We start from the raw sequence: 26,844 nt of genomic DNA, 5'->3' as shown, positions 1-26,844 counted from the left end.
CCTGCCGGACAGATGAAGATTGCTTTGGCTGAGTGTTGCTGTGCCTGGATTTTAACAAAGCGAGCGCCTGATTGTGGCTTACGGGGCCGTGCCTTGATGGGGAACAGGGAGAGACACAGGAGGAAAATCAGCAGCCCCCGTTGGGCTCTCTCACTTAGCACCTCTTTGCTCTGCTGCGAGCTTTGTCTTGTGGGCTGTGGGCTGTACAGTCTGCTTAGCCAGCTCTGCCATTCAGTGTGTGCTTTTTTATTTTTTAAATAGAGGAGTGAGTGTGAAAGAGGAGCAACAACAGCTTCCTAAGCTCGAGGAGCAGCGCGGGAGGCGAGCAGCAGCTCCGGGGCAGCGGCCGTCGTGCCCGTGGAAGAGCTTCCTCAGCGCCCGCTGCCTGCGGGATGAAGCTGCATCTGCTGCTGCTGCTGTGCCCAGAAAATCTCTGGGCCTCTTTATTGTAATCGTGTTTGTGCATTCAGACCAATTTTGATGGTTATGAAGGTTCAAAAAATCCCAGAGATCTTAATAAGCTAATTTGGTAACTGTTTGTGGCTTTTGTTGTTCCTCTTTGTTGTGAGGACAGAACTGGTTCGTACTGATGAGTGCTGCATGAAAATTATATTATTAGTAATTACTGGTAATTTCTTGTCTGGAAGCTTCAGGTTTGTGGGAGCACTTAAATCCATTTGCTTCTCTATTCCCTCTGGCTTTGCTGTAATGTCTCTCGGCACCGTGTACCTCAAGACACTTCAGCAGTTCCCTTTTCTCCATGGCAACTTAACCGTGGCGGCTCCTGTATCACAGAGAGCCGCTTTTCCCTTTTTGTGCCTGAACGTGGCTGTTCTGCCCGGTGTCTGTCCCCAAACCGGGCAGGCTCCTGGGGTGAGGGAGCAGTGCCAGCCCCTGCCTGGGGTGATGCACTGGGGGGAGCACAGAGGGACCAGGGCAGGATCTCCCACAGCATCACGTTTTCTCCTCCTCCCCTCAAAAAATTGTCATTTTTATTATTTAGTTTTTTTTTAAAGCACGGTGTGGTAATGTAATGGGTTCTGTCAGCTGGCAAAGCTAAGGATTAGTCACAGCGGCTTGTTTGCTTTCCTTCTAGAGAAGCTGGCATAAAGGTAAAAAGGAAAACAGCGTGCCGCTACGCAATAATCCCTGGAAAAAGCCAACCCGAAAAAGCCAACTTTTCAGAGAGAAATGGGGTATTGCTGTATTTGCTCTGCACGCGAGCATCACCTGGCTATTTTGTCTCAAACTCCTATTCTAGGTTTAAACTAGGGGTACTTCTGATGTTTTGAACTGGGTGTGGGAGATAGCCTCACCTGGCACAGCAAAGTAAATGCAAATAAACGGAATTATTGCTTGTTAGCTTTGAGTTAGGTTTTTCCCTATATCAAATGGTGAGTCCTTTCATCAAGGAGCACCTTCAAAACGAGAATCACCTTTACCATAAAACGGGGACCTTCCACTCAGACTGCGACTAACAGGTGGCCTCCCCACAACCCATGCCTTCGGGCTTGGTTTGGTTCCTGGCATCCCAGTTCCTCCTGACTGTGCCTCCATCTCCTTGCCCTCCATCTCCTTGCCTTTGGATTTCTTCTTGGTGTGAGATAACGAAGGGGAGGCTCTGTGGTGTAAGCCTTGTCCAGGTAATAAGGTGGCAGCAACTTGGGTAACAGTGTGAGCATCCCTCAATGCCTTTTGGTTGGGAAGACAGCTGAAGCTGAAGGGTAAACGACTCGTTCCTCAGCAGCAGGCTCGTGGTCCAGGTCGGGTTTATATTTGTAGCTTTGAGTTTTGTTTTTATTGGCCGAAGAAACGCTTACGCTCTTCTCGTGCTCTGTGAACTCAGCTGCCGTGCCCGTCAGTGCTGGGAGAGGGAGGAATGCGTGTTCATTGCCTGATGGAAGCGCCTGCCTGCTTTTGGAGGCTCAGACCCCGCGGTGTGTAAAACCTTTAAGTGCCAACACATCGGCAGAGGGACGCGAAGCTTTCTTCTGGTCCCGAGAAGCGATGGGCGATTTGCTCTGGTTTGGAAAGTAACGACTTCTGGCTGGTTGCTCCCTGTAAACACCGCGTATTATTTATTTCCTTCTGAATTGATTTCCCCCCGCTGCCCCCCCGCCTTTGCAAGCGATATTTAACAGCACATGGAAAATGTGACTGACCCCTAAAGGTCAGCTCGGAGTTTACCATTCTGCTTTTATTATCCCGCTCGTCGGAGAACACAACATATTTGCTCTGTCTCCTGCCCAAATTTGTTTTTTTTTGCGTATACCTCTTTTTTTTTTTCCACGTGCGAATTTTAAATGGGATTTCTGTAAAATATGGTGGCAGTGAAGCTGTTCGCAGAATGTAATTTACTGTATTTTATAGCTTCTGCTGATCTTTTTTTAGTTTCTTGCTAATGATGATGATATTGATTGGAGCAGGGAATTTTTACGCAGCTGAAAGGCGAGGTTGTGCCATTACACAGAGCTTTTTTTAAAGACTCTCATACAATAATAAACATATACAGGCAGCAGTTACTAGCACTCATTATTAAATAGCTGTAAAACCTCTAACAAGATAAACCATTTAATGTATTGACTTGTTTAGTGTCCTTAGCTCTGCTTTTGATGAAGTGGCAGCTCGAGTATATCTTTAGAAACTAATTCCAGAGAAAAACGCATCCGTCGGGCTGAAGTATTTTTCAAGACCCAAAAAGCAGTCCCGTTTTTTTCCTAGGCAGAAAGTCATGTGCTGTTTATGAAGGATGCTAGCAGGGAAGCTTTGGCTTGCCAAAGGGAAGAACGGGGGCAATCGGCTCGCAGCAGCACAGCCTCGATAGGAGAGCGAGGTGCACACGTCGCACGCGTGCTCGTGCAGCTCCCCGTTCGATGCCTGGCACGATTTGTCGGCTTGTACCAGCTGAGCAGAGAGAACGGCGAAGCCTCGGTGGGGTGCAGGTCGCACATGATCTGAGACGTGTGTGCCTGGAGCCAGCGACGTTAATTTGAGGTGCGCTGTGTGAGCGGAGCAGCTCTGCGAGCGCTGCCGGCAGCTTCTCCTTGTACCACGGTAAGCGACTCGGCTTTTTATTGCACGCTGAGGGTGTTTGTCACAGGGGTTTCTGTACCGTCCCGCCGACAGCGACGCGAGAACCTTGTTGTGCTTTGAGCTAACGAGCCTGAACCAAACATCCCTGACCTTTTGAGAAATGCTCGCCTGCAGATTTGCTTCCGAACCTCGTGGAGTTCGGCGTGGCTTTTCCTTCTGTGGAAAGGTGCCGGGGTGTGCAGTCGGTTGAGCTGAGCACCAGGCAAGCTGGGGATGTTTTTCCTCTGCCTGGGAAAGGGTTGGAGATGCAGCAGGCATCTCACCGAGTGATTCAGTTTGGAACAAACAGCCTCCTTCCGTGCATGTTTGCATCGCTCCCAGTAGAGCCGGCTCGCTTCTGCCAAGCACTGGAATGTGACTGGTTTCCAGAACAAGAGCAGAGCATCCTAAATTATTTAAAAGCCATCACTTTCTTGACTGATTTTTTTTTTTCCTTGATGTCACGTAACACTTCTCTGGAGTAGGCATGTGTGTAATGGAACATACTTAAGCTATTTTTTTTTGCTGGGAGTGGCTTATTAGTTTGCAGCTGAAAATGTGTGCACCTGGTAGTAACGTTATTTTTTTAATTTTATTTCATTCCTGCTCTCAGCAGGGAGGTTGTTTGACCAAAAGAATCAATTGCTTCCGTTACACTTTCCCCGGTATCTATTTGCTTAATCAATCCCACGTATATTCTGGAAGACTTTACCCAATCTTGAGAAAAGTTAAGGAAGTTCCTTTACGTTTAGTGACACATTAACAGCAAAAATCCCCCTGCGGATCACAGGGAGCGCTACTTGGAATGCTCAGCAAGTTTGTCCGCTGAAATCTCCCCACGGGGTATGCGTGGTTATTCCCATCAGACAGGGACTGAAACCTGGAGGAAATTAATGGTGTGCTGAACAAATTGCAGCACTGCTCTTAATAACTAGAATCGTGAAAACCGGAACTCCTTCGGCTCTGTTCTGATGCTTTTTAAAAAGCCAAATTTTCTCCTCTTCTGCCGCATAATGCTTTGGATGGTCAGCCTCTGCATCAGGGCTGTGTCGTGGTGTCAGGTGGGTCTCTCCAAGTTTTGCTGGCTTCGGTGTGATGCTAACTCTTACCTCTGAGTACCCGCTCTGCTGGAGAGCCAGGGAGGACCTCGCACGCGTGTGTTTCTCCCTCCAGAATTAACTTACTTCACCAAGTGTTTTTCTCTTGTCAGCTTTTTGAGGCTTTTCTCTTTCCCACTGTGGTTTCTATGGAAATGTCATGGGTTTGGATGGTGTGTAGTAACCCTCCTGACTGCAGCACAGTCACTCTCTGAATTGCTTAGCTTGTGCTAAATTTGTGCCTGAATCATGCTTCGGGAAAGGGGCAGAGAGTGCTTGACATTAATGTTTGGGGTGCCTAAGGTCACCGTAACTAGAGGTGCCACTTACAGGCTGCAGTCCAGACCAGACGCCTCCTCCATCCCGCCGAGTTGAGAATAGTAAGCAAAAAGCAGCTTGGGGATGGTTGCTGTGCTCCGCAGCCCCTGATGCTGCCTGCTCAGAGCAGCCCCAGGGAGGGCATTGCTGCTCTGGGAGTGGAAGAGGACAGGGACCCATGTGGGTGACCCCGAGCAGTGCGTTTCCATCAAGGGAAAGGTTTGTCTCTGCCACCTTTTGCAGAACTGCTACGTGCCAGGACATCTGAGGGAGCTGAGGGAGAGTTTTTAACTCTCTGGACAAAGCTAAATGCATTTAAAAATAAAAACTGATGGCATTTCTTTCCGATACCCCTAGTTCGAGCCCTAGCAGTCCCTTTTACAGCATTTCTCAACACCGAGAGCAGGGCAGCGGAGATATTTGAGCTCTGCCTGCAGGAACAGGGGTGTGTTACAGGGGAAAAACGAAGCACCTTGTGTTCCAGCAGAGCAGCAACTTCCTGTTCACAAAAAAAAAAAATAATGCACGTGGTATCCTCTAGCTGATGGTCCCGTGTCGAGCAAGGCGTTTCGCCACCTCCCAGCTGAAGAGCCACAAGTGCCCTGCTCGCTGCTGCCGTAGCTGCGTGCGCCCGTCCTCCGTGCCCCTCAGGGAGCTGCTTCCAAGGAGTGGGGGTGGCCGAGCACCCAGGTGCCTCCAGCTGCCGGGACTGAGCTCCGAAGGTACGCGTATGCATTTGGTTAATTAACCCCTTTCACTTTGAGTAAGAGTGCAAGCGGTAATTAGCGTTGGTCCGTGGGTGCCTCACAGCCTGAATAAGCAGCCCAGGTGGGATTTCGGAGACGTGCCTTTGGTGCCGCTGCTGTGCTGTGCAGCTCGCTCTGTTCCTTTGCGTTGGACCTTCAAAACCTCCTCGTGCTCAGTGGCTTTCTCCCTGTGGGTGTCCTCAGGCTGGCAGCACTTCTGAAGCACGATGTGTTGGGCCACTGGGGAGGGAAGGTGCTGTACAGACACAGCAAATCGTCCCTTCTGCCCTTCCAACCTCCCTTTGTGCAGCACCAAAACACGTTGCGTTGGGTGAGGAGTGGAAGGTTTCCTCCCGGGGGGTTTCTGTAGCCACTCGCAGGAACGCTCTTTGAAGGCATCGCAGGAGGTGTGGATAAAACGAGAGGTTTTAATGCATGCTTTTACCGCGTCCTTCTAGCAAAGCGTTTTCTCCAGTAGATGTGACAGGCTGACCCGGGCTTCCAGCAGGGCTGAAGGAATTTGTCTCTGAGTCCCAGAGGAGCTCAGCACTGAGACGTGTTCGGGAGGCTGACGCTGCTCGGTTGTTTGGAAAATCTCCGAGGTGATTGCCAGGGGGAGGAATCTGAGAAAATTGTTTCCTTCTCCTTTAGATACGGTCAGTTTATAACTGTTTGGCTGATCTGATTATCACAGTTTACTTGGGATGATAGATAGCATCAGCTGTGGTCTGGTTTTGGGGCCCTTTCGTGCTGCAGGAGCACATGACCTTATTTTGAAAGCATAAAAATTCTTGCAGGAACAAACACCTTAAAGAGGAAAATGGAGATTCCTCTGCTTTGCCCCGTGTCAGGCCTTGGAAATCCAGTCATTATCCTGCAACACAGCACGGTTAGAACCCCAGCTTGTCAACATGAAACTGGAAAATATTTTCAGCTCAAAATAAACTCTGCAAGAATAGTTTCCATGTTATCCCCTCTTCAGAGGAAAGCTACTGGACTTTAGTCCTAAATAAAGATTCTGGCCAACTTTGGCGCTTTGAGAAGCGGAGGTGGTTGTCCTAAACTCGACTGCTGCCTTCACCAGCCTGCTCGTATGGGGTGCTCAAACCTTTGACCATTGTCACTGAACCCAAGAGGGTCTGTGCTGGTGGTCAGGTAGCACTTGCCTGGGGGGGAGCATGCAGATTTGGGGACAGCCCTGGGGCTGGGGGTGGGTTTTGGCCTTTGCTGTGCCCAGGAAGCCACACAGGTGAAAGAAAGGCTGACAGAACATCCCACCTCCTGGTCTCTTTGCACACTCTTGCTTCTTGCCTTTCTCTGCCCTGTGACAACAGAAGGCAATGGAGAAAAATTTGCATCGGCTTCTCAGTGTTGCTGGTGCCTTCTGTCCTTTTAAAAGAGCAGTTTGGGTTGTGTAAAATGTGCGAGGGAAGGATTCCCAAAAGGTGCATGTCAAGCCATCGGTTGGCGAGTCATTTTCAAAGCTTGCCCGTGTGCTTTCTACCTTCTTAGTCCTGCTGGAAAAAAAATACATTAACCTGTGCTCGAGAAGGCAGCGATTTGTTTGATTTTGGTCCAGTCAGACCCATTTATCCAGTAAGTTGGAGATGCTTCCAGTGGTTTATTCAGCAGTAAATCGCCCTCGGAGCAGCCGTCTGAGCAGTGTTTGCTCCTGCTCTCTGCTGCCAGGGCTGTCTGGACCATGCAGCTGAATTTGCAGAAGGTGACGGGCAGTCCCCTGAGATTGTTCTCTTCTAGCTTCAGTGCTCAATGGGGATTGACTGCGTTACTCATTTGTGAGGCCTATTTTCAAGTAGTAATTCTGGTTAGGTTGGAACTTGGAAGTTTTCTCTCACGCTAGCTAATTATGGCTATTATGCTCTATTGTCGTTATTGTCACTCAAAGCATTTTTGAAAATTAAGGGTGAAAAGTGACTGCATAACAAAAAAAAAACACTCAACGAGGCTCCCTGAGCCTATTGTGAGTCACCCGTGCTGATTTCAGTGACAAAAATAAGTTTTCTTTTGCAGCCGTAGACTCCTGCGAGCGCTGCCAACCCTCGGCGCAGGAGCACGGGCCCGAGTTTGCTCTGGCTTGTGCTTCGGGCTGTCACCAGCACGCCTCCAGCCCAGGCTAAGATGTTAAGCTTTTTACAAGCTTTTGGAGGTTTTTGATCTTTATCAGTTTATTAAAAACACTGAGGCTGTCTGGTGCGGTCCTGAGGAAGGAGGGGTAGCTGCTTTTTGGCAAAAGCTCGTGCTTTAGTGGGAGAGCAGAGGATAAGCTCCTGGGTTCTAGCTGATGCTGTTTTAATGTTTTTCTGCTTTCTTTGATTTTTTTTCTGTATAATTACACTGAAGTTGTGGTGAATGACTGGAAGACATCAGTAGGGCAGATGGCCTGTATGGTCTCCAGCACTTATCTTCAGGGGAAGAGCAGCGAGGGGAGTGGTTAGGGCCTCGTGCTTCGTGCTTCTTGAGAAGGCGTGGGGTCAGCAATTTCAAACTACCCTTTTCTGCTCCTTCCTGCCACTTTTTTTTTCTCCTTGCTTTGTTTTTGCAAGGAGTTGCCTCCCACAGAGGTCAGAGACGTGGGCCAGCTTCTCGGCCACAAGGTGCCACGGCTGCACAGACCCCACTGGAGCTGTTGGTCTGGGTGAGCTGAAAACCTGCCCTCAGCTCCAAGGTTCTTCAATTCACAGGTAACGATGCAGTGATCCCCTTTCCTTCCAGCTGTCGTGCTGTCCCTCAGATAGTGTTCCTGCTCTTGGTAGGAGATGAAGCTTTGTCAGGTTATGCTGAGATGTAAGCCTGCCTCCAGCAGGCAGGGGTTTGGGAAGAGCTTCCTCAGTGGGCAGGAAGGGTACAAGTGACTGCTTGGGAGAGTTCCTGTGCTGCTCTCAGACACCCTGCCTGATGAGATGGATCATGGAGCTGGTGTACATTGGTGATTTTTCTCTCTCTTTTTTTTCCCTGATCTCTCTCCAGCATTTCTTGGTGGCTTGGTGCCCTGCCTCTCCACCTGGGGGTGTGTTGCGAAGGTCCCTGTTGGGTGCAGCTGAATTCCAGAATATGAAAACAAATATTCGCTGTGCTGAGGAGAGGTGGAGGAGGACAAACATGTTAGTAAATCACACAGATGAAGCCATAAGTCAGTCTGAGATGAGCTTGGCTTGTCTCAATTGCATGACATAAAACTAGAAGCATCTATTGCACACCCAAGCAACTGAGATGATCTTTTAGAAATGGTGTGGATTTAGGGAAAAAAATAAATTGTTAGCAGGGTGTCACTAAAAGTATGGATTGTTAGTGCTGCCGTTGCTTATGCTTTGCTGTTCTTTCTTGTAATTAGCAGGACTGGTATTTTTAGGATAGCTTTGCAGCTCGTCTATTTTCTGCCAAGTTGGCTAAAAATGTTGGTCTCACGTAACACGAGAAATATTCTCTTGGAAACCAATGCTGTATATATCCTGAACTTCCCCTTCTGCTGATGTCTGGATCCGTTCCTTCGAATTACAACAGCAGGAGCTGGGGGAAAGGTGTCCCTTGTATTGAAGCCTGTGCATATGGCTGTTACAGCCTTAAACACAGCTGAATAGTTTTTGCAGATAAAGCCGATAGACTGGAATGTTTTTGTTTGCTTTAGCTTTTGGGTGGTATTAGCCTTAGTTGTAACCTCTTTCAGTTTCTGTTATCTTTTATAGGGGCTTCCTGGAGCTCTGATCCTGCAGTGAAATCCGTGCAGACGGATTCTTTCTGCTCTGAGGTCTTAGGTCTCAATAACGTGCCCAGACACCGTGCACAGCTGTGTGGCCGTACTCTTCCTCAACAGAGCCCAGTCCTCCCTGCTGGTGTCAGTGTGGGTTTTTTTTCTTGTTGTTATTTGTTTTAGGGTTGCCCTGGCAGGAACTATAATCTTCTAATGCATCTCCTGCCTGTGCTCATGGTATGTCTAGGTACACATTTCTCTAAGGGTGCTGGTGCTGTACCTCAGGGCTGTGACTGCTGTCCTGCCTGAGCTCTGACTGCTAGGAGTGATCCTGCTGCCAGCCCGCCCTGCTGCAAGGTTTGTGGAACTCTGGTGTTGGTTAAAACAACCACTCAGAACAACACATCAACCTCTGTGTTATATAGGTGAAGACCAATCACAATCCAAAAATTCAAGGTAATGGCAACTGAAACTTCTGCTAAAAGCAGAAATTGCTGTTACGTCTCCTTTTCAGCTATGCCCTGCAGTTCCAGACGGTCTGTACAGTGTTACGGGGCTGTTCTTTGGGTGGAAAAGGTGTTAGGAAAAGGCAACCCTAGTCTCCTCTGTCAGGTGAGCTCCAGAGTATGGACATGCCTTTGCCTTGTGCATTGTGTAAGAGGACCCAGAGGTTTCCTACCTGGCTCTTGCTCCAACTGCTTGTATGTGGTATTGCAGTTGGAGTTGCTGGGAACGTGGCATCCCAAATGCCATCCAGAACTTGTGAAAAACAAACGGAGTGTTTGTGTTGCTGGTTTCTGGACTTTGCTGTCATTCAGGGTTTTAGCTTACTGGTATCAGCAAAATAAAAGCAAATCTGTGGGAAAGCAGAAATTGAACTTTTAGGCTAATGAGGCTGCATTGTGTTTGACAAATGGGTAGCTAATCTGCTGGAGAAAGGGGAGGGTTGACTTTTAATGAGAAGTTATTAGATGCTGAATAGCTGTTAAATTGCAGTATTAGTAAAATGGACAATCGTCTCTAGCTTGTCTCCCTATTCTATTAATTGAGAACCCCTTTCATCCATTCTTTTAAAAAATTAATTACCATTGTGGAAAACACTTCTTTGACTCTAGCAACTTGATTCAGATTAAATTGGGGTTATGTCATGACTGCTTCCTTTATGGACTTTAGCTGCAATTTATGGACTCTGTTGATAATACCAACTTCATATATGAGAGCTTAAGACTTCTAAGAACAAGACTAATGAGCTGACATTTTTGTCATAGCGTTTGGAATTGCCAGCAAATAGAAATGAGATGAGAAAACAGTCTGGTGCCTGGAGTGAGAGCACGCCTTTGATTTTCAGAACAGCTACTTACTTCTGGTCAGGCCATGAGACAGCACTTGCAGTGTGTTCTGGTCTAAACTGCCCAAACTTCACTGTCCTCAGACACTTGTGTTACCTGTAACATGTAAATCACTTTTATTGTTCAGGATAATCATCCTCTCTTCTCTTTCCCCTTTTCTTTGTGCTGTGTTGTGACCAAAGCTGACATCTTCAAGCGCCTTGGCTCCTCTTCTAGATCCCATCACATTTGCAGTCAGAGAGGAAGGTGGGCAGCAGAGGAAGGTGGGCAGCAGAGGAAGGTGGGCAGCAGAGGAAGGTGGGCAGCAGAGGAAGGTAACCTGCAGGGCTGCAGCAAAGCAAAAGGGCTGCTGCTGGAGGTGAGCAGTGCCTCCTCCTGGGGCCAGGCAGGTCTGGTGCTGCCCATTAGGGGCCAGCACACATGCGCTTCTGATGTCGCAGTCTAAGAAAGTCCAGATCCTGAATCAGGTCACTGTTTACAAAGCAGATTTATGTCAGATATAAATACAGCTGTAATGCCCTTTAATGAAGGGCATGTGAGGCTCTCACAAAAGCTGTGCGGCGCTCCTGCTCTCTGACAGCTGCCACACGAAGCCAAAATAGTGAGGATGAGAAATTCTCAAGGCGTAAAACACTGGGCCAGACTGGAACAAGAACTGTACAGCCCAGACTGGAAACTGCACCAGTCAGATGAGACAACCTGATGAGTGTGCCTGCCCTGACAGGGCCAGGAGGAATTTAAGGAGAGAGAAACTGTGCATGAGGCAGTTGAGGCCTTCAGAGCTGTCCCTGAAATCTGAACTGATGGGATTTGACACTTCTTGCTCTGTGCTCTGCCTCCTCAGCTGCTGTCAGGTTGGAGCAAGGTTTTCATCCCATGTTACTTCTAATGAAAAGGAAAATGTTGTGCCATAAACCTTTGTGGACTTCTTTCTTTCTGGACTTGTTTTTGTAATGCTTCCTTATAAAGGACACTTAAAAAAGAGGACATTCCAGACACAATTTGAATATTTGATGGGGAACAGAGGAGAAGAGTTTATTTGAATTGGCCTTGCAGGTCAGGAAACAAATTTTTAGCTTTGGTCCTCATTAAGTAGCTTTCATTTGTTCCATGGGCACAGAATGACCCTTTGTTGGAGGACACCGTAACTGGCTTGTGAGGTTTAATTTTTGGTTGGAGAAGACAATTGAAATCAAGTTTAATTTGAGGAATTAAACCACACATAATTCCACACAAGTCCTCAAGGAACACGAGAAATCTGCCCTTGGGAAGACTTTCGGCTCGTATTGTTGTACTGAAACCACAATATGTGGTCTTGGGCAGTTGAATGCTTTGTTACATCCAGAAATTCTCCTTAGGAAATAGCATTGTTTCCATGAGGGGAGTCTGAGTAAACTTAGACCTTGGATTTTTGAAACTCAAGGGAGCGGGGAGGAGTTCTTCAGCTGAACAGGCCAGAATAAAAGGCTAAAGCAGGAGGCAGGAATTGCTTCAGAGTTCTGTCGTATGCATCTGACAACTGAAAAGTTAGTTTCCTCTGTGATTCCCAAGATGTTAATGTCCCCATTGGGTTCAGAGCAAAACTTAATTATGTCTGATAACATTATCCACAGCAAGGATTATTTGCACAAGCTTCTGTGAGGATGCTGCTTGAAGTGAGGGTTTAACTGTCTCTTCATCCTGGCTGGTTTTGTTCCTTGACATTTGTAGAAACTCTGAGGATATTCATAGCCCTTGTAGGAGAGGGAGGGATGCAGTTGTGGCCATGCTTGTCCTGAGGGCCATGAAGCCACAGGCTGTGGCAGGCTGCATTCAAGCAACCGAGTCAAGCTCATGGATTGTGCTTGTTATCTGCTTTTTTAAGATAAAAAGAAAAGTTCTTGAGGCTTCCAGGCACTTCCCTGCAGCCGGCGGGCTTTAGTCTTTACTTTAGTCTTGCAGAATTATGCCAGTTATCAGCAAAACTTGATTTATTTGAGCTCTCTGACTTCCTCTTTTATTTAAAAGGGGAAAAAAAGGGGAAGTTTTTACAGAACCCAGGAACTCCTGAATTGGCTTTCACTAATTTTCTTCTGAATGTTGGGCCAGATCACTTCTCTCTGTAGCTCAATTTTCCCAACAGATGAGGGATAATGATACATGTCCTAGCTCCTGAGGCCAGGGCAAAGCTTTAATGCATCTGTGAAGTGCTGTGTGATGGTTGCAAGGAGCACAGCTGGGCACCAGCCAGGCAGTGCTGCTCTTTTGGGTTTGGAGCAGCCACTGCATACACTCACTCCATTTGGGTGACTAAGTCAAACAGGGTTGTTTCCTCTTTTTTCTAGCCAGAACTTACCTTCGTACCTCCACTTGTCTCTGTAGCAGTGCTTAATGTCTGGCTTGCAGTGAATTCCCCACATTTCACCCCTCTTGCCATCTCTCTCCACTTCAGAGCAGCAGCAGAAAACCCTCTGGGCAGCCCAGCCTGCCATGGTGGGTCCGGGGGGTTTCAGCCCAAGGGTGTCCCGAGTGGCTGGAGGTGCTCATGTTCCTTCCACAGTGCCTTTTTAATTCCCTATTATATTGGGTTTTGTTTCACGAGTCTGCAAAATGACAGGAATTGTAATTGAATTGCATGTCGAGAAATCCAAACAAGCGCAAGGCTGTATAGCTGGCCCCGAGTTTAATCAGAGGAGAGTTTATAAGTATTCTGTAGAAACATGCTGTACTTTGTGCTCAGAAAAGCTCATGCAGAAGTTAAATATACAAAGGTGCAGCTGGCTTCCCTCCTGGGAGGGACAATGTCACTCGGCGGTGTAATCAGCCTCCGCTGGTCCAATTCTGTCTCAGCACCTGGGTGTTTTATTATGGTCGGCTTTCCTGCAGGTGTCCTCTGCCTTGAGGTTTGTGAAGGTTTCTCTGTGTTGTAGGGAATCAGAAGATGGATGGCTGTGGCAGTGGAGAAATAGCAGGGCTGTTGAGAAACTGGTCAGAGAAAAAGAGGTGATTAAAAAAAGCAAAACATAGCAAGTAGGTGAAGACAAATGTGTTTTTTTCTTTTTTCTTTTTTTTTTTCTGATGTTTGTTTTAAACTAGCACTTTAAATGCTTTGCAGGTATCTCTTGTGGGTGCTTTTTAATTTTCCTCCCCAAGGTTTGCTTGCATGGAAGGTGTAGCTGTTATTTGGCTTTTATTTTCCCTTCCAATACCGTGCAGCAGTTTTTTTGTCATTTTTTGTCATCTTGTCTCTCCAGCTGTATCTGACTGCAAAGAACATGTTCAATTTGCCTCCTGCATTGTGTCTGTGAAAGTGTCCACTTTCATTTCTTTGCCATGAAAACTTTTTTTTTTTTTTTAAAGGCACCAATAAATAGTGTTTTTTTTTTTTCTTTCCCTCAAGTTTCTAGCTAAACTAATAAATCAAGATCTTATGGGATTTTGAAGGTTACACTGGGGATGCTGATGTCTCGGGCAGATTCCAATTTAACTCCACTCTGTAAAACCAAGAGGTTTTGATTTTTCTTAAGGAGAGAATTTTCTGCAACATGGCTTCATCTCCCTTTGCTTATCCTCTCAGCAAGTGGTCCGATGGATTCATCCATGTGCGTTGCTCCTTCCCAAGTCCTGGATGCAGTTTCCAGCTCTGGCTATATTTTAAGTGCTCACAGCATGTCCCTTGGTGCTTTTTTGTAGGTGAAGCGGGGCTAGCTATTCCCAGGGGAGGTTGGACACACAGGTTAATGCTTGGAAGTGTCTCTGGGGTCTCTCATAGCGATGTCTGTCACAGGCATCCTGGTTTGGAAGAAGCCAGCGGAGCCCCCCCAGCTGCCAAGAAGTAGAAATGGAGCTGCAGGCCTCCATCTCGCCTCACCACCTCTCCTCCCCTGAGGTGCAGGAGGCCCAGTGGCATCCAGGATGATGGCCCTGGGCCTGGGATGGTGACTATGGGTGCTGTGGGCCTTGTCGCTTGGGGGGGCGGGATGCCAGCACAGGGAAATGTTGGTGGCCAGCAGTGCTCCAGCAGTCGGGGGCCAGTGTTCGGGGCCAAACCAGCACCAGGAGTTGTCCTTTGCCATTATGCAAACTCTGTGGGGAATCCTGGAGATCGCCCCTGGATGCCTGATGGAAAATAACTCCTCGCGTTGGGGTTAGCAATCAAGGCTGCTTAGGCCAGGCTCAGATTTTAAGAGCTGTCGCGGCCAGTAGTGTGTAATCCTTGAGAAAAGCTGCCCTCTTTTAGGGCTTTAATACTGCCTCAGCTTAGCAAATGCGTGTTCTCCGATGGGAAGGCAGGTCAGCCTCCTTCTGCCAGGACTTTCTTCTCCTGCCAGAAGCCTCCCGATTTACTTCTCGCATGACTGCGTTGTGTCTCCTCAGCAGCACACAGAAATGGTGCTGTCCTCAGTCAGACCTGCTGGCTGCGGGGCTGGAGCTGTGACTCTGCTCAGTCCCTTCCAGCAGCAAGGCGATGGCATTTCTCTTCTGGCAGATATATCCCACAGGTCCAGAAAACACCTTCAAAGCCCCAAGTTTTATGGAGGAGCAAGTGTGGTTCCAGTGCAACAGCTGGATTGGGGGCGAAGGAAAAGGGCCTGGCCCCATGATGGCCCCGAGCAGCCAGGAGGTAACACAACTTAAATATGAGTATTTTTGCTGTATGTAGGGACTAGTGAAGTGACTTAACAGAACAGAAACTTCACCTTTCTTTCATCTTATTAAAAAGTTGAGGGACAAGCAACAGAAATTACCCAAATCGAAAGGGAACTTAATGCAAGATCCAGTCTGAGCTGGTATGCACTCGGGAGTTGCTGAAGGAATGCAGCGATTTGTTTTTTACACCAAAGAAGAAACTCCTTCAATCCGTCAAGTAGTTCAGTTTGGCCTCCTCTGCCCCAGCTTGCAATCTGCTCAGCTGAAAGCACCCTGGAAAGCTATAAATTTTGTAGGCGTTATTAGAGGCTGGGGGTTCCACGTTGTGGTTAGCATGAAGAATGCTTTTCAAAAGCGGTAAGATCTGATGGTTTAAAAATGCTCCGTCACTCCGCATGTGGGATGCGGAATGGTAGAGGGAAAGAAATAGCACCAGCCCAAAATGTGCTGAATAATGAACTGAAAATGGTTATTGATTATCCGAGCACCTTCATTATCCCGCTGCAATCTGAGAGCAGCTGGCAATTCTTTTTTCTTTATTAACCAAAAAACTTTCAAAGGCACTTATGAAATATTTAGTGTAATTATTTCCAAGATCAAAACTCCAAAGAAATTACACAGCCACAGAAGCAGTGTTAATCTATTGATGTTATGGATGAAAGAAGCAATAGAGATATTAAACATTTACCCCTCTTGTGCAAAATGGCCTCTTACTTTCCATCTCAATTGCAGCGTTGTTCATCAACCTTCACTGCTGTGTTTGGCTTCTTGTGCAAGGATCTAGGTGTCATTCCAAGTTTCCTCTGATGGAGTAGGACTTATTTTCTCTTTCCCTATCTTGCCTTTAGGCAAGGCAAATCTCAGCCTAATGAAACCAGCATGAAATATGATGGTGCTATAACACTGACTTTGCAATCATACACTGTTCCCTCTACAAAATAGTCTTTTAAAACCAGCTATGAATGTTCATTCCCTTTTCCACGTGATATTTGCATAAGTGAAGTAATAAAATGTTATTTCCATCTAGACTGTAACTACTGAAAAACTGGAGTTGTGGTTGATGTCCCCTTTCAGTGTGATAGGGAGCTACAAAGAAAGCAGTCCAGGGTCTGTCTGACTCAAATCCCAAAACTGGAAGTAGACTTCTTGTGTCTCAAAGTCAGCTTTAGCGGGTCTGCAGGTATTTGGAGGACAGGATAAAAATTCAAATTAACCTTGAGCAATCTGAAATGTGCTATAATTTGGTAAAATGAGTGCAAAGACCCATGAATAAACTGTCTAATGGGGAATGACTGGTGTGGTCGCCTTTCTGCAGGAGATGAGATGAGGCTGCAGTGGGTTTTGGATTGAGTGGCCATCAGCTGCTTTATGCCATTGGCAAAGGTCATGCAGGAATATATATGAGCTAGAGTGACATGAAAGATGTATGAAAGAAAAGCTACCCTTTCTCTTCAGGTCTGGTGGTGGATCAGTGGGAGGAGGGGTGAAGAAGCAGAAGGATCAGAAGAGGGTTGGAAAATGTGACCCTTGAGGAGAGACTGAAAGTTTGTAATTCAGAAGAAAGACGAGGGAGGGAGGCATATATTTTTCAATATGAAAATGAGAACTGCAGAAGAATAGTTAACCTCTCCTGAGACTGGCACAAAAGGAGAGGCATGAACTGTAGTGAGAATAACTTAGGTTAGGCAGCGAAAGCCTTTTACATTTGTAAATAATCTGCAGACTGAGACTCCTTGGTTCTGCAGCTTGAAGTATATTTCTTCATTCACAGTCTTTTTTTTTTTTTTTTTTTTTTTTTAGAGAAATAGACCCAGTTCCCAAGCAGCTCTAGCTGTAGGACCACTTGTTTTCAAAGCAGGTCTGAGCATGATAGGTTTTTGTTCCTCCTGAGCACCTCCTGGGGGGCTGTTCACTGGACATTTGCAAAGCTCATGCACCTCAGCCTGGCTGCTCCCAGAACTTCTTACCCTTGAAATTTGCATGCTTGGTGACTGCTAAGATGACAGAGTAGGAGCTCTCGTGACTTCCTGCTCTTGTCATTATAATAATGTAATTATAAAAAAAAAGAAAAAAAGAGGGTATGTAGTAGTGTTAATGCAATTTCTAATGCAGCAGCTCATGAAGAGAGAGGTGGATGATGGCTTGAGTCAGATAGGTGAGGTTGTCCCTTGACTCTGGTTCATGCTTTGTCTTTCTCCTGGTTAAATTTCTGTGTCATGCTGCTGCCAGTGCTTCTGTGAGCTAGGTGAAAGGGTTGTTCCATGGATCGTGAAGAGCATGGTTATGTTTGGGCTTGTTCTTGGCTTTTCTTTCACTTCTTTAATCCAAGCGAGGTCTTGAACAGTGGAGACTGCACCAAGTGTTCTCTCTGTTCACTCTCCTCAATTCCTTCAGGAAGAGGAATTGTAGCAACCAAAGGTGTGAAGTGTAAATGTGATAGTCTCCCAGGGCTGTCCTAGAAATTAGACATGTTTGCTGTTTAATTTTTTTTTATTTAACTTGGCCAGCATCCCATCTCCCTGCTACCACTGTCCATTGAGTGCCCAGACTTCTGCATGGCAGTGGCCTTCAGCTAATGGACGTTTCCCAAATAAAAGCCAAATACTGTCCATCACTGTATGCCTGTAGCATTGCATAGATTTTTCCTTACAGTATTTTATCCCACCCCAGCAATTTTCAGTCTGTTTTCAGCCAACACACTGCAGTTATCACATCGTCAGTGCTTTTATTTTTGTTTCTGTAAGTGTGTGTGTACATGTGCGTGTCTATATATACATACACATATAAAATCTATATGACAGATCTCTATTTACATGCGTGTGTGTAATCTCTGCCTATTTTCAGCAGGTGACAGTGAGGGACTTAGGCTCGGAGCAGCCAGGGAAAGGCAGGGTCTGCCCAGGTTCTGCAGCTCACGGAGGAGTCTAGCTCTGTGCAAGGCCACCAGACTCGGGGTTTTGCAGCTGCCCTGTTTGTGCAGAGCATGGAGACTACTTGGAAACTTTTAACCTTTAATTTCTATTGCATTCTTTTTAATATTCAGCTTTATCCCTCAGCATCAGCAAAAGGATTAGAGACTGGTTTGTCTTTCCCTCCGAACTCATCGCTGACTTCACTGTGCATATTAGTCCTTTTAATGGCTTCTTTATTAGTTCATTATTGCATAACCTGAAGGCATGGCATGACTTGAAACATTAATTTTCCAGCCAAAGTTCTGCTGATGGACTTTACCTGGTCCCCTTGAAGTCAGCATGTGAGTAGAGGACTGGCTGCTGAGCACCACAGCATCACTTCTAAGGCCAAAGGGAGGGAGTCAGGCTTGTGCTTTTCCCCAAATGCTAAAGAAGTAACAGAAATGGAAAATATGAAGAGACAGTACAATATCATTGAATAATTAAGGAGAAATAGGGGCGTGTAGTTGCTTTGGTGTGGTGTGATGATTTTTTTTTTTTCTTTTTCCCTCTCATTGCTTCAAGCTAGTATTTGGCTGCCCAGTGAACTATAACAAGATTTAATAGCTCCAGTGTAGCTATATTGCATTTGGACCGATTCCATCCTTCTGTTGTAATAAACGTCTGCTTTACAATGAGCTCTTAAATTCTATAAGTGACGTCAAATTGTATCTAATAATGGAAAAAAGATTAAGTACTGTAAATGCGAGTTGTGTTCACTCTCTGTGCTTTCCTTTTTGAGCAGCGTTTTGTCCTCAGCCCTTTGCACTGCTACCTGCATTTGAAATACCCTGGTGAGCTTGTCCTGAAGCTTACACCTGAGGAAAACTGTTCTCCAGGCATGCTTGCATTTACATCCTCCTCCTTTTTTATTTTATTTATCCCCCCCCTCCCAATTCCCTTTTCTTACTGACTGCATTGCAGGCTATGGCCAGACACAGTGGAGGCAGGGCAGGCCCCTAGGGCTCCTGTTGTGATGCGGGCAAATAAATGTTCACTGGCTTCTCCTTCACTCCTGGAAGTGACCTAAACTCAGTCTTGAAACTCGGATGCGTAAGCATCTGCATAAAAAACTTCTATTTAAAAAAGACGTGACAGATGAGATGGATGATTAAGATGAATGATTACAAAGAACATTACTTACCGACACGGTATCCTTCAATCAGTAATAGCATGAGCCGTGAACTTTTAAGGAACTTTAACTTTTAATTTATTTTTTTTTCAAGGGCTGATGAATTTTTAAATCTGCGTAGCTGCCAGTCAGCAGATATGACCGGAGTACTAAAACTGAAAACTGCTGATTTAAAAAAAGCCTCTCGTTCTGTCTCTTCAGTTTATATATTGCACACGTGCGTGTGTGTGTGAGGGAGAGTTTTGCGTGCAGCGTTGAGTGTTATTGCGAATAATGGTAGCCACAAATAACCACAAAATAGATTTTATTTATTTTTTTTAACCTTTCAGCCAGCCTGTGCAGGTTGATCACTTCAGCAGGGTGGAGAGGAGGGGATGATAAAGCACAAACACTCAATATTCATCTGCCTGGAAAGCCCTCACAAACTGTGCTTTCCCCTTGACCTTTATGTTGGTCATTCCTGTGATCGGATGAGACAGTCCTGCTACAGCCGATCCCACAGAGAGCATCCCACCTTCCCAGATGAGGAGACCTTCGCGACTGGTCGGCGTGGTAGGTTGTGCCTTGCTGATGAGCCAGGTTTGGCAGTGATGCCTCCCAGATCCTAACGGAGAGCTTCTCCTGAGAGCCAGGGACAGCACAGACGAACAGAGCTTCTCTGTTGTTTTTTTTTTTTTGTTAGGGAAATGAAGGCTGGCAGCCTTCATTTGGAAACCCAGATCGACCACTAAATGCTGAACGAGAGAGGGATGGCCTGAAGGGGTTGAAGGTGAGAGTGAGTAGAGGTTAGCTGTGGAAAAGGAGGTGGTGCTGGCAAAGAGGTGCCAGTAAGAGGGGTGATACGGTCAAAATTATAACTAAGGGTCTTTGCAGCCCTGATATTCTGCATGGATAAGGCTGAGCAAGGCTGCTTTGGGGCCAGCAGGGAGGCTGCTGCATTAATCAAGGTGTGAGTGTTGAGGTTGCCTTTAAAAAATGCTGACTTAAGTCCTAGGGATCTTTTACGTTTCTGCAGCTTCTTCTAATGGCATAAATAAATCAGAGTTCAATGTGTATGCAGCGCTTCCCGTCTTGCGAGGGCACCGTGTTCTCCTTCAGGGAACTTTGCAGCGGGGCGGTGGTGGCCAGGCTGCTAAGCCTGGTGTTGCTTCCCAAAGGTGCAAGTGTTTGATACACTTGGGACCAACGCTAACATCTCTTAAATATCACTTTCTTCAAGGAGGCATCTATTTGGGGGGTTAAGGAGATGTAGAAAACCCAAAGAAAGTCTTTAGGAAGGTAGGCGAGGACTCCAGGTAATGTCTTTGCTTGTCCTTTTACCTTTACCTGTTTCTTACAGCTTTTGTTTATTTAATCTCTCTCATTTCTCAGTGAAAATATTCCAAGGAAAATTGTGCAATAGCTGAGCTGATGAGTGAGAGGCTTTCTCAGCTTCAAAAGGCAGCACAGCCCTGAGCAGGCAATGGTTTGTCAGAGCCTGGGACCGCAGTCCCTGGGCTGGGACCTGCCTCTGCCGCTGGCTGCTGTGTGACCCTCCGTGATGGGTTTTTCTTTCCTAGCATGAGTCCTTAAACTTTATAATAGTGTAAAACGAGCCTCCTGTGTGAGGCTAGGAAAAGCTCATTACAGCTGCTTTCTGCTTCCAGGGCTTTATTTCTTCCCTCCTGAACACAGAAACTGGCGGTCCTGGCATGAGGTGTGTTGTGGCTGCCGTGCTTTGGCTCGTTCCAGTCCTAAAAAAGCCTGTGCTCAGCACCCGGGGCACAGAAAAGGAGAGCTGGTCAAAAATCAGCCGTTGAGGTGACAGCTCAGAGAGTCAGCTGGGAACGGAGCAGGAACGGGCCTTTTTTTAGCCTGAACGTATCGGTGTGAGCAATTTTCCTTCACTGGGCCCAGCTGACGTGCAGAGGAGCCAGGATTTTTGTTCTAACGCTCAATTTCCATGCCCTTCAGGGCCAGCCTGTCAAGCCTGGCCACGGTTTGGCCTCCTGGACTTAAATAATGCAGTTTGAATACCCTTCATACACTAGCTCTTATTCCTTAATTGCAAGCTGTCGGTTGTCATCAGCCCTTTGCTACCTCGTTTAGTAACGGGGAGCCTGGCCCTGATGCTCCCGAAGTGACTGCCCAGACACCAAGTTCGGGGACTGAACTGAGGATTTTGCTGTCTCTCTCGATCTGCTCAGCTTCTGCAGATCCTGATTGCTCCCCCGTTTAAAGAAAGGGCACCTCCTCAAGAAGCTTGCCGCTGTTACGAGGGAAAATGTGAAAATGAGAAGGAAATGCAGCACACGGTGCCTTAGCCTTCATCCAGCCTGAAGCAATAGCTCAAAGGTGGACCTGACTCATCGCGGCAGGATATTGACTCTGCGGCATAATTATGATGCTTTGAAAGCCTGATTCTGAAATAATTGAGGTATAAAATTATGTGCCTGGCTTGTACAGTTACTATCAGCTCTGTGTACAAATTGAATAACGGCCTGCACGAACGTGCTGCCCGTGGAAGGTGCAACTCGGTGCTCGGAGGCTGGGCAGCCGAAATCCAGCCTGCCATCAAAATGCAGCTGGATGGGGGTGAGTGCCAGGGACACAGACCACATTGTGAGACCTGATTTTCAAAGCTGTGTCATCCCCGAAGGGCTTTCTCTTCTCTCTGCAGTGTTTGCAGTGCTCTCTGTTTTGCTTGGGCAGTACAGTAAGCGGTCTTGGTGTGCTTTGGTTCTCTGTAAAGCCCCAAGACGTTGGAAAGAGGCTGCTGTGAGTTGCCTGAAAGTGCCGTTTTGTCCTGCCTTGCTCTTTGCACCTCCCTCGCAGTCAGGGTGGGGTTGAAACCTGCCTCTTGCTATTGCCCAGGGTATTTCCAGGGCTGCTTTCTGCCCAGCCTTCGGGTCTGGCTGCAGAGGGCAGCTGCCAGAGCAGTCCCTGGGAGCGCTGCCTTTCCGCAGGCACAGGAGCAGATTCTGCTACCCCTTGGGGACCTGCAGGCTGAACCAAACCATACTGACCATAGGAAAGTGGAAAGCAGAAGCCAGCTGGACCAGGACCCGTGGCTGGGACCAGCCATGCTCCTCGAGCCTGGTGCACTCGAGCGAGTGCTGCGGCTGGTGGTGGCTGCTGCTGAGCTGCTGGGGGCCAAAACGGTTGGGTTTTGTGTCTGTAATAAAGCAGTCTCTCCCGTGTCTTGGCCATCTGAATTATTGCCTGCCTGGCACTTCATTATAAACACATTTTTTTCCTTCTTGGTACTGGTTTCCTGCCATTTTATTGCTTTTAAGGTTCTATTTTTGTTTTATTCATCTCTTCCAATCGATAGGAAATATCCTGGTTTTAGCAAGCAGCAGAGGCAGACGTGACTGACGTTCTTTTGGTGGGAGCAGAATCACTTCCAGAGCATTTTTTTGGGGAGGAGAAGCTTTTAAATCAGATTTTCAAAGATCTCTAAGTATAAAGAACTGCTCCAGCCACGTTGCTGAGTCTCCCATCAGCTCCAAGAGTTGGGATCCTGGCATCTCACCAGTGCAGATCTGGGATGGCATTTAAGATCCATCTTATGGAGGTTATTGCTGTTCTTTGCCATGACACTAATTAAAACCCACCTAATGAGATTATCCCCACCTGTTTTGGAGGATTAGCTTGATGAAGGAAATCCTGCACGTGCGTGCGGACATGCAGACGCCTGCGTGTAGGCACGGCAGCGTTGGGGAGCGCAGCCTTCCCAGAGCTGTTTTCCACGGAGTTTGCATGGCAAAGATGAATTATTATTATTTATTATTTCCCCCCTCCGTGCATACATACACACAGATTACTCTGACAGCAATAAAATGAAATGGAATTGAATTTGAAAATAAATCGTTCGGCTGATGCGGAACTAGACGGATAGCTTGTTCCAGAAGAGTTGGTCCAGGATGGATGGGCTTTACGGCCAAACCAGAAATGTGGCCATCGAACAGCAGCGAGCTGGCAACGAAGCAGCAAGGGGGCTGCAGGGGCAGCCCCGGTTTGTGCCAAGCCCATGGCTGGCCCACGGTGGTGGTCCATGCCCCTGCACAAGCTCGGTGCTGGGCCAGGTGTGGCAGAGAGATTGGAGCAGATCAGGAGTCCCAGACCCAGGTTTCACCGCCGCGTTTCGTCTCTGGTTGCTCTGTGACCACGGGCACGTGTTTTAACCTCTCTGAACCTCGTAAAAGGTCAGTGAAGTGCTGTGCAAACAGCGAGATGTATGGAGAGCCGTGATAGCGGAGGGGAGTTTCCTGGTTCCCAGGCTGCAGTTTAATCCACTAGATAAGTCGGTGGTTTTGATTCAGGGATTTTTTCCCCAGGTGTAGGGTTTGGGGCCACGTTCCCTCCAGCAGCTGTATTAGGGGACTCCCAGTAAGCAGGCACAGCAGAAAGGGGAGTTTTGATGATGAAGAGGAATCAGGCGAGTGCTTTCCATGCTAGGAAAGCAGTCATCAAAGTGCTGATAGCAGGCAACTTCACCCCTTGCGCCCTCTCTTCCTCCCTGGTCTTGTTTTTTCCCCTTCCTTAGATTATTTCATTGTTTTTATCTACAGCCTGTGGGGAATCTTAAGGACATTTGTTTTGAAACTGCTTTAACCCTTAGTGTAGTAAATGCTATATTCCCTATATTCTTAAGCCATAATTTTATCAAGTTGCCTCAAGGCTGGGTATGATGGGATTTTTTGGTTGCACTTTGATCTTTGGCTGTATTCTTATGCAGCAGGAGTATAAAAATGAGTCTGATGTTGCCATCAATGATGGGAGGATTGTGCCTGTAGACTGTTTGGAGGTGGAAAAGAGTGGATCCTACCAAGACAGTAATTCCAAATAAAAGAGGGGAGAAAAATGCATTTTGGCTGTCCTCATTGTTAGAATCCAAATGACGTTCTTCTCCACAGAGTTTGTGAGGGCTGAAGGAGTCTAATGACTGCCTTTTCTTGCAGCTGAACGAACACGAGAGTATAAAACATGGTACCTTTGAGTAGATGCATCTCTGGTGTGTTGCTGACATTGGAGAGATACTTTATTGTCTAGCAACAAAAGGTCTGCCTATTCATTTTGAGCTTTTGTCACATCTCTCCCATGGAGATGCTATTGCATATGAAAGTCTGATTGATACGGTGGCAAAGGTCAGGAGGGTAATAGCTTTAATGGTATCCCATGAAGCAAATCAAAATTCCTCTAAAAGATTCTGTTCAATTTGATATTAAGGGTCTGGTAACACTCCAGGGATTCTCATCTCTGCTATTAAGCTTATTGCTATTACAAAAATTAACGTTTGAGCTCATTTATTTATTTTTTTTCTTGGTAGGATGTTCTCCAATAAGAATGGAAAATAACTGCTGCTCTCTCTCATTCTGTTTCAGGGATCCTCAATGCATTTGCTTGCCATTATTTAAGGAGCCTTTACTAAAAGCTTCTGGATTGTGTTTCTAAGTGGACGAAAGACTTTGTATTCAAAATGCTTATAAAGGAGTATCGTATTCCCCTTCCGATGAGCGTGGAAGAATATCGAATCGCGCAGCTGTACATGATACAGGTCAGTAACGCTTCTGCTGGTGTGTTTGGTGCACGCTGACACAGGGCTTCGTGTGAAAGAGCATGAAGAGAATGTATTCATTCATGTGGAGAATTAATTATTTTAACTTTGAGGTTTTCTGAGCAGGGGGAAAACGGAATATGAACTTCCAGTTATAAATTCCTGAAGTTCTGCCTCCTTTCGTCCTTAAATTAGAAAACCTCTGTGTGTTCTACCTACCTGGGGAAATACTGACTCATGGATAGGCTGTTCAAAAGGAGGGAAGCATTGAGCTAGGGGTTTGGGTACTGAACTGGAGGATATTGGGCTGAAGAAACAGGCGTAACTTGGAATTTAGGGGAAAAATCTAGATGTAATGTTTATGTGCCACTATGAGACAGATACTAATCAGCCGAGGCATAAAACTTATGTTATTTTTAATAGGCTGTTGAATACTGGTGGGACTTTTTGTTAAATCCCCTCTCTTCAATAAAACAGTTAATAAAAATGTTGTTTTTTTATAACTCAAATCCTCTGTGCCCATGTTCTCCCAGTGTTTGAAATCCAACTGGGAGCATTTTTAAAAGGAAATGAATTTGAAGAGTTATTTCATTGTCCTGTACCTTAAATAAAATTTAATTTTGCTTATCCAACAAAGCACACGTCTAATACTGAGCTGGCAGTATTAGACTCCTCTTTCTGTGGTGGGATGAATTCTAGCAGAATCTGCTTTGGTTTAAAACCTAAAATGACTTAAAATTAAGGTAAAAAATATAGCAAAAGCACAACTCTACCCCTTCTCTCCCCCAGCCATCCAATTGTATTTCTTTGTGGACTCATACACTTGGACTTGACTGCCACAGTAGTGTATGGTGTGCGTTTTCGAGTGATAACTGCAGAATTCCTTTCTCTGACACTAATACAGGATATGTATCATCTTTGTGCGCTTGACCTAAATGTGAACGTAAATTAGTAAACATTATTCCTAGGTGGCATCATTTTTGTCTAGCTTTTCCTGATGCTGTAGTAGCTTTGAATATTGTTGTAACTATTTTGTCACAAGTTTTTTCTTCCAAATTTAGCCCAGCTGTTTTAAATAAAGAGCTGGCTAATGGAAGCGGTGTGTTGGCTGTGCAGAACTCCTCAGCGAGCAGCAGAGCGTGCAGGAGAACGATGTGATTAAGGAGGAAGAGCCCACCTAATTTAACGGAGGATGAATTGTTAACTGGGGAGTGCCTGCACGAGGTGCGCTGTCAGACGAACTATTTGGCTGTGGAGGACTTGGTCAGTGGGATGAGTTTGCTGTTCGCTTTCAGCAGTTAAAATAATTAATGCAGAGCACTGGGCTCCACTTTGTCCACTTGACAGTGATTTTGGCCAGTTCTTCATGTCAAGGGACTGGATATGCAGTGAGGGCTTCGTGCAGGGGGGAAGTGCAGTGGCCCAGGAAACTACATGAGAAACTACACCTCCATCCAGCCCTGCTTCTAAATTTCTAATTCTTTGATATGCAACAAAATCAGGTTTCTTCATAGGTGAGGTCCAGTATCTGGTATGCTGGGAAGTGATGTTATCAGGTCTCTGCTCTCCTTCCACCTACCCAGCGCAGGACAGTAAGAGATGCTGGATGTAGCTCAAGATGCAGGTGAGCTACGGAAGTACGTGGCAAGCAAGGGACTTTACTCTGTTATGAGTATTACAGGAGGAAAGCTTAGCTGTGCTTTACACTGAAAATAGTCGTCTTAACTCAAATAGAAAATAAAAAAATAAAATAATCAAAAACAGAAAAGTCACTTATGGTAGTATACGGAGTTTATGTTCTGTTTATTAGCATCAGGTAGGATTTTGCTTCTTGAAATTGGTGGAAAGATTCCTGCTAGCTTCAATGGGAGCTTTTCCTAGACCATGCTATGAAATGTCCTTTTTCTTCAGTGTGATTTAGAAGCAGAGGTTTTGTCTGTGAGACAGCTGCTGGAGAGAGAGCAGTGGGGAGCATGACTTGCGTTCCTTTCAGAGAATGGGAAAATGCTTCTTGTCTGTCTTTTATTTTGCGTCTGAAATGTGCAGGGAGGCCACAGGAGAAGCAAGCCGTGTAGGTTGAGCCTCCTTAGGGGAACAAGCAGAGATATCTGTATAAAACAGCAGTGTAGAGGCATTTCTTAAAAATGTTTGTCTGAAATGTGTAGAACAGAACCATTTAGAGTAGTTCCTGGGGAGAGGAGCAATTCTTAAGAGCAAAAGGTTCATTTCAAAGACATTTGTTGCATACAATACAGTGTTGTTACCACTGGAGACGCCAATCAGCCCGTTCTGTAAGAAGCAG

The 26,844-nt window shown here is 46.3% G+C and overlaps 1 protein-coding gene across 11 annotated transcripts in view; it reads left to right on the top strand.

Moving 5' to 3' along the window:
• The window catches only part of PITPNM2 (phosphatidylinositol transfer protein membrane associated 2), a 134,592-nt gene that overhangs the window by 41,880 nt on the left and 65,868 nt on the right, over window positions 1-26,844 (top strand). For 10 of the 11 annotated variants that reach the window (XM_068653853.1, XM_068653855.1, XM_068653848.1 and 7 more), the window contains exon 3: window positions 24,370-24,542. In XM_068653853.1, the coding sequence (XP_068509954.1) occupies window positions 24,465-24,542 (78 nt within the window). In that variant the 5' untranslated portion in view covers window positions 24,370-24,464. Of the gene's footprint in view, window positions 1-5,054; window positions 5,210-24,369; window positions 24,543-26,844 lie in introns of those variants that run through there. The other variant, XM_068653852.1, reaches the window with a different exon arrangement.

The sequence above is a fragment of the Anas acuta genome, chromosome 17 (assembly GCF_963932015.1).
Source record: "Anas acuta chromosome 17, bAnaAcu1.1, whole genome shotgun sequence".
In the NCBI taxonomy this organism is placed as follows: domain Eukaryota; kingdom Metazoa; phylum Chordata; class Aves; order Anseriformes; family Anatidae; genus Anas; species Anas acuta.
This window is presented reverse-complemented; position numbering and strand designations above follow the sequence as displayed.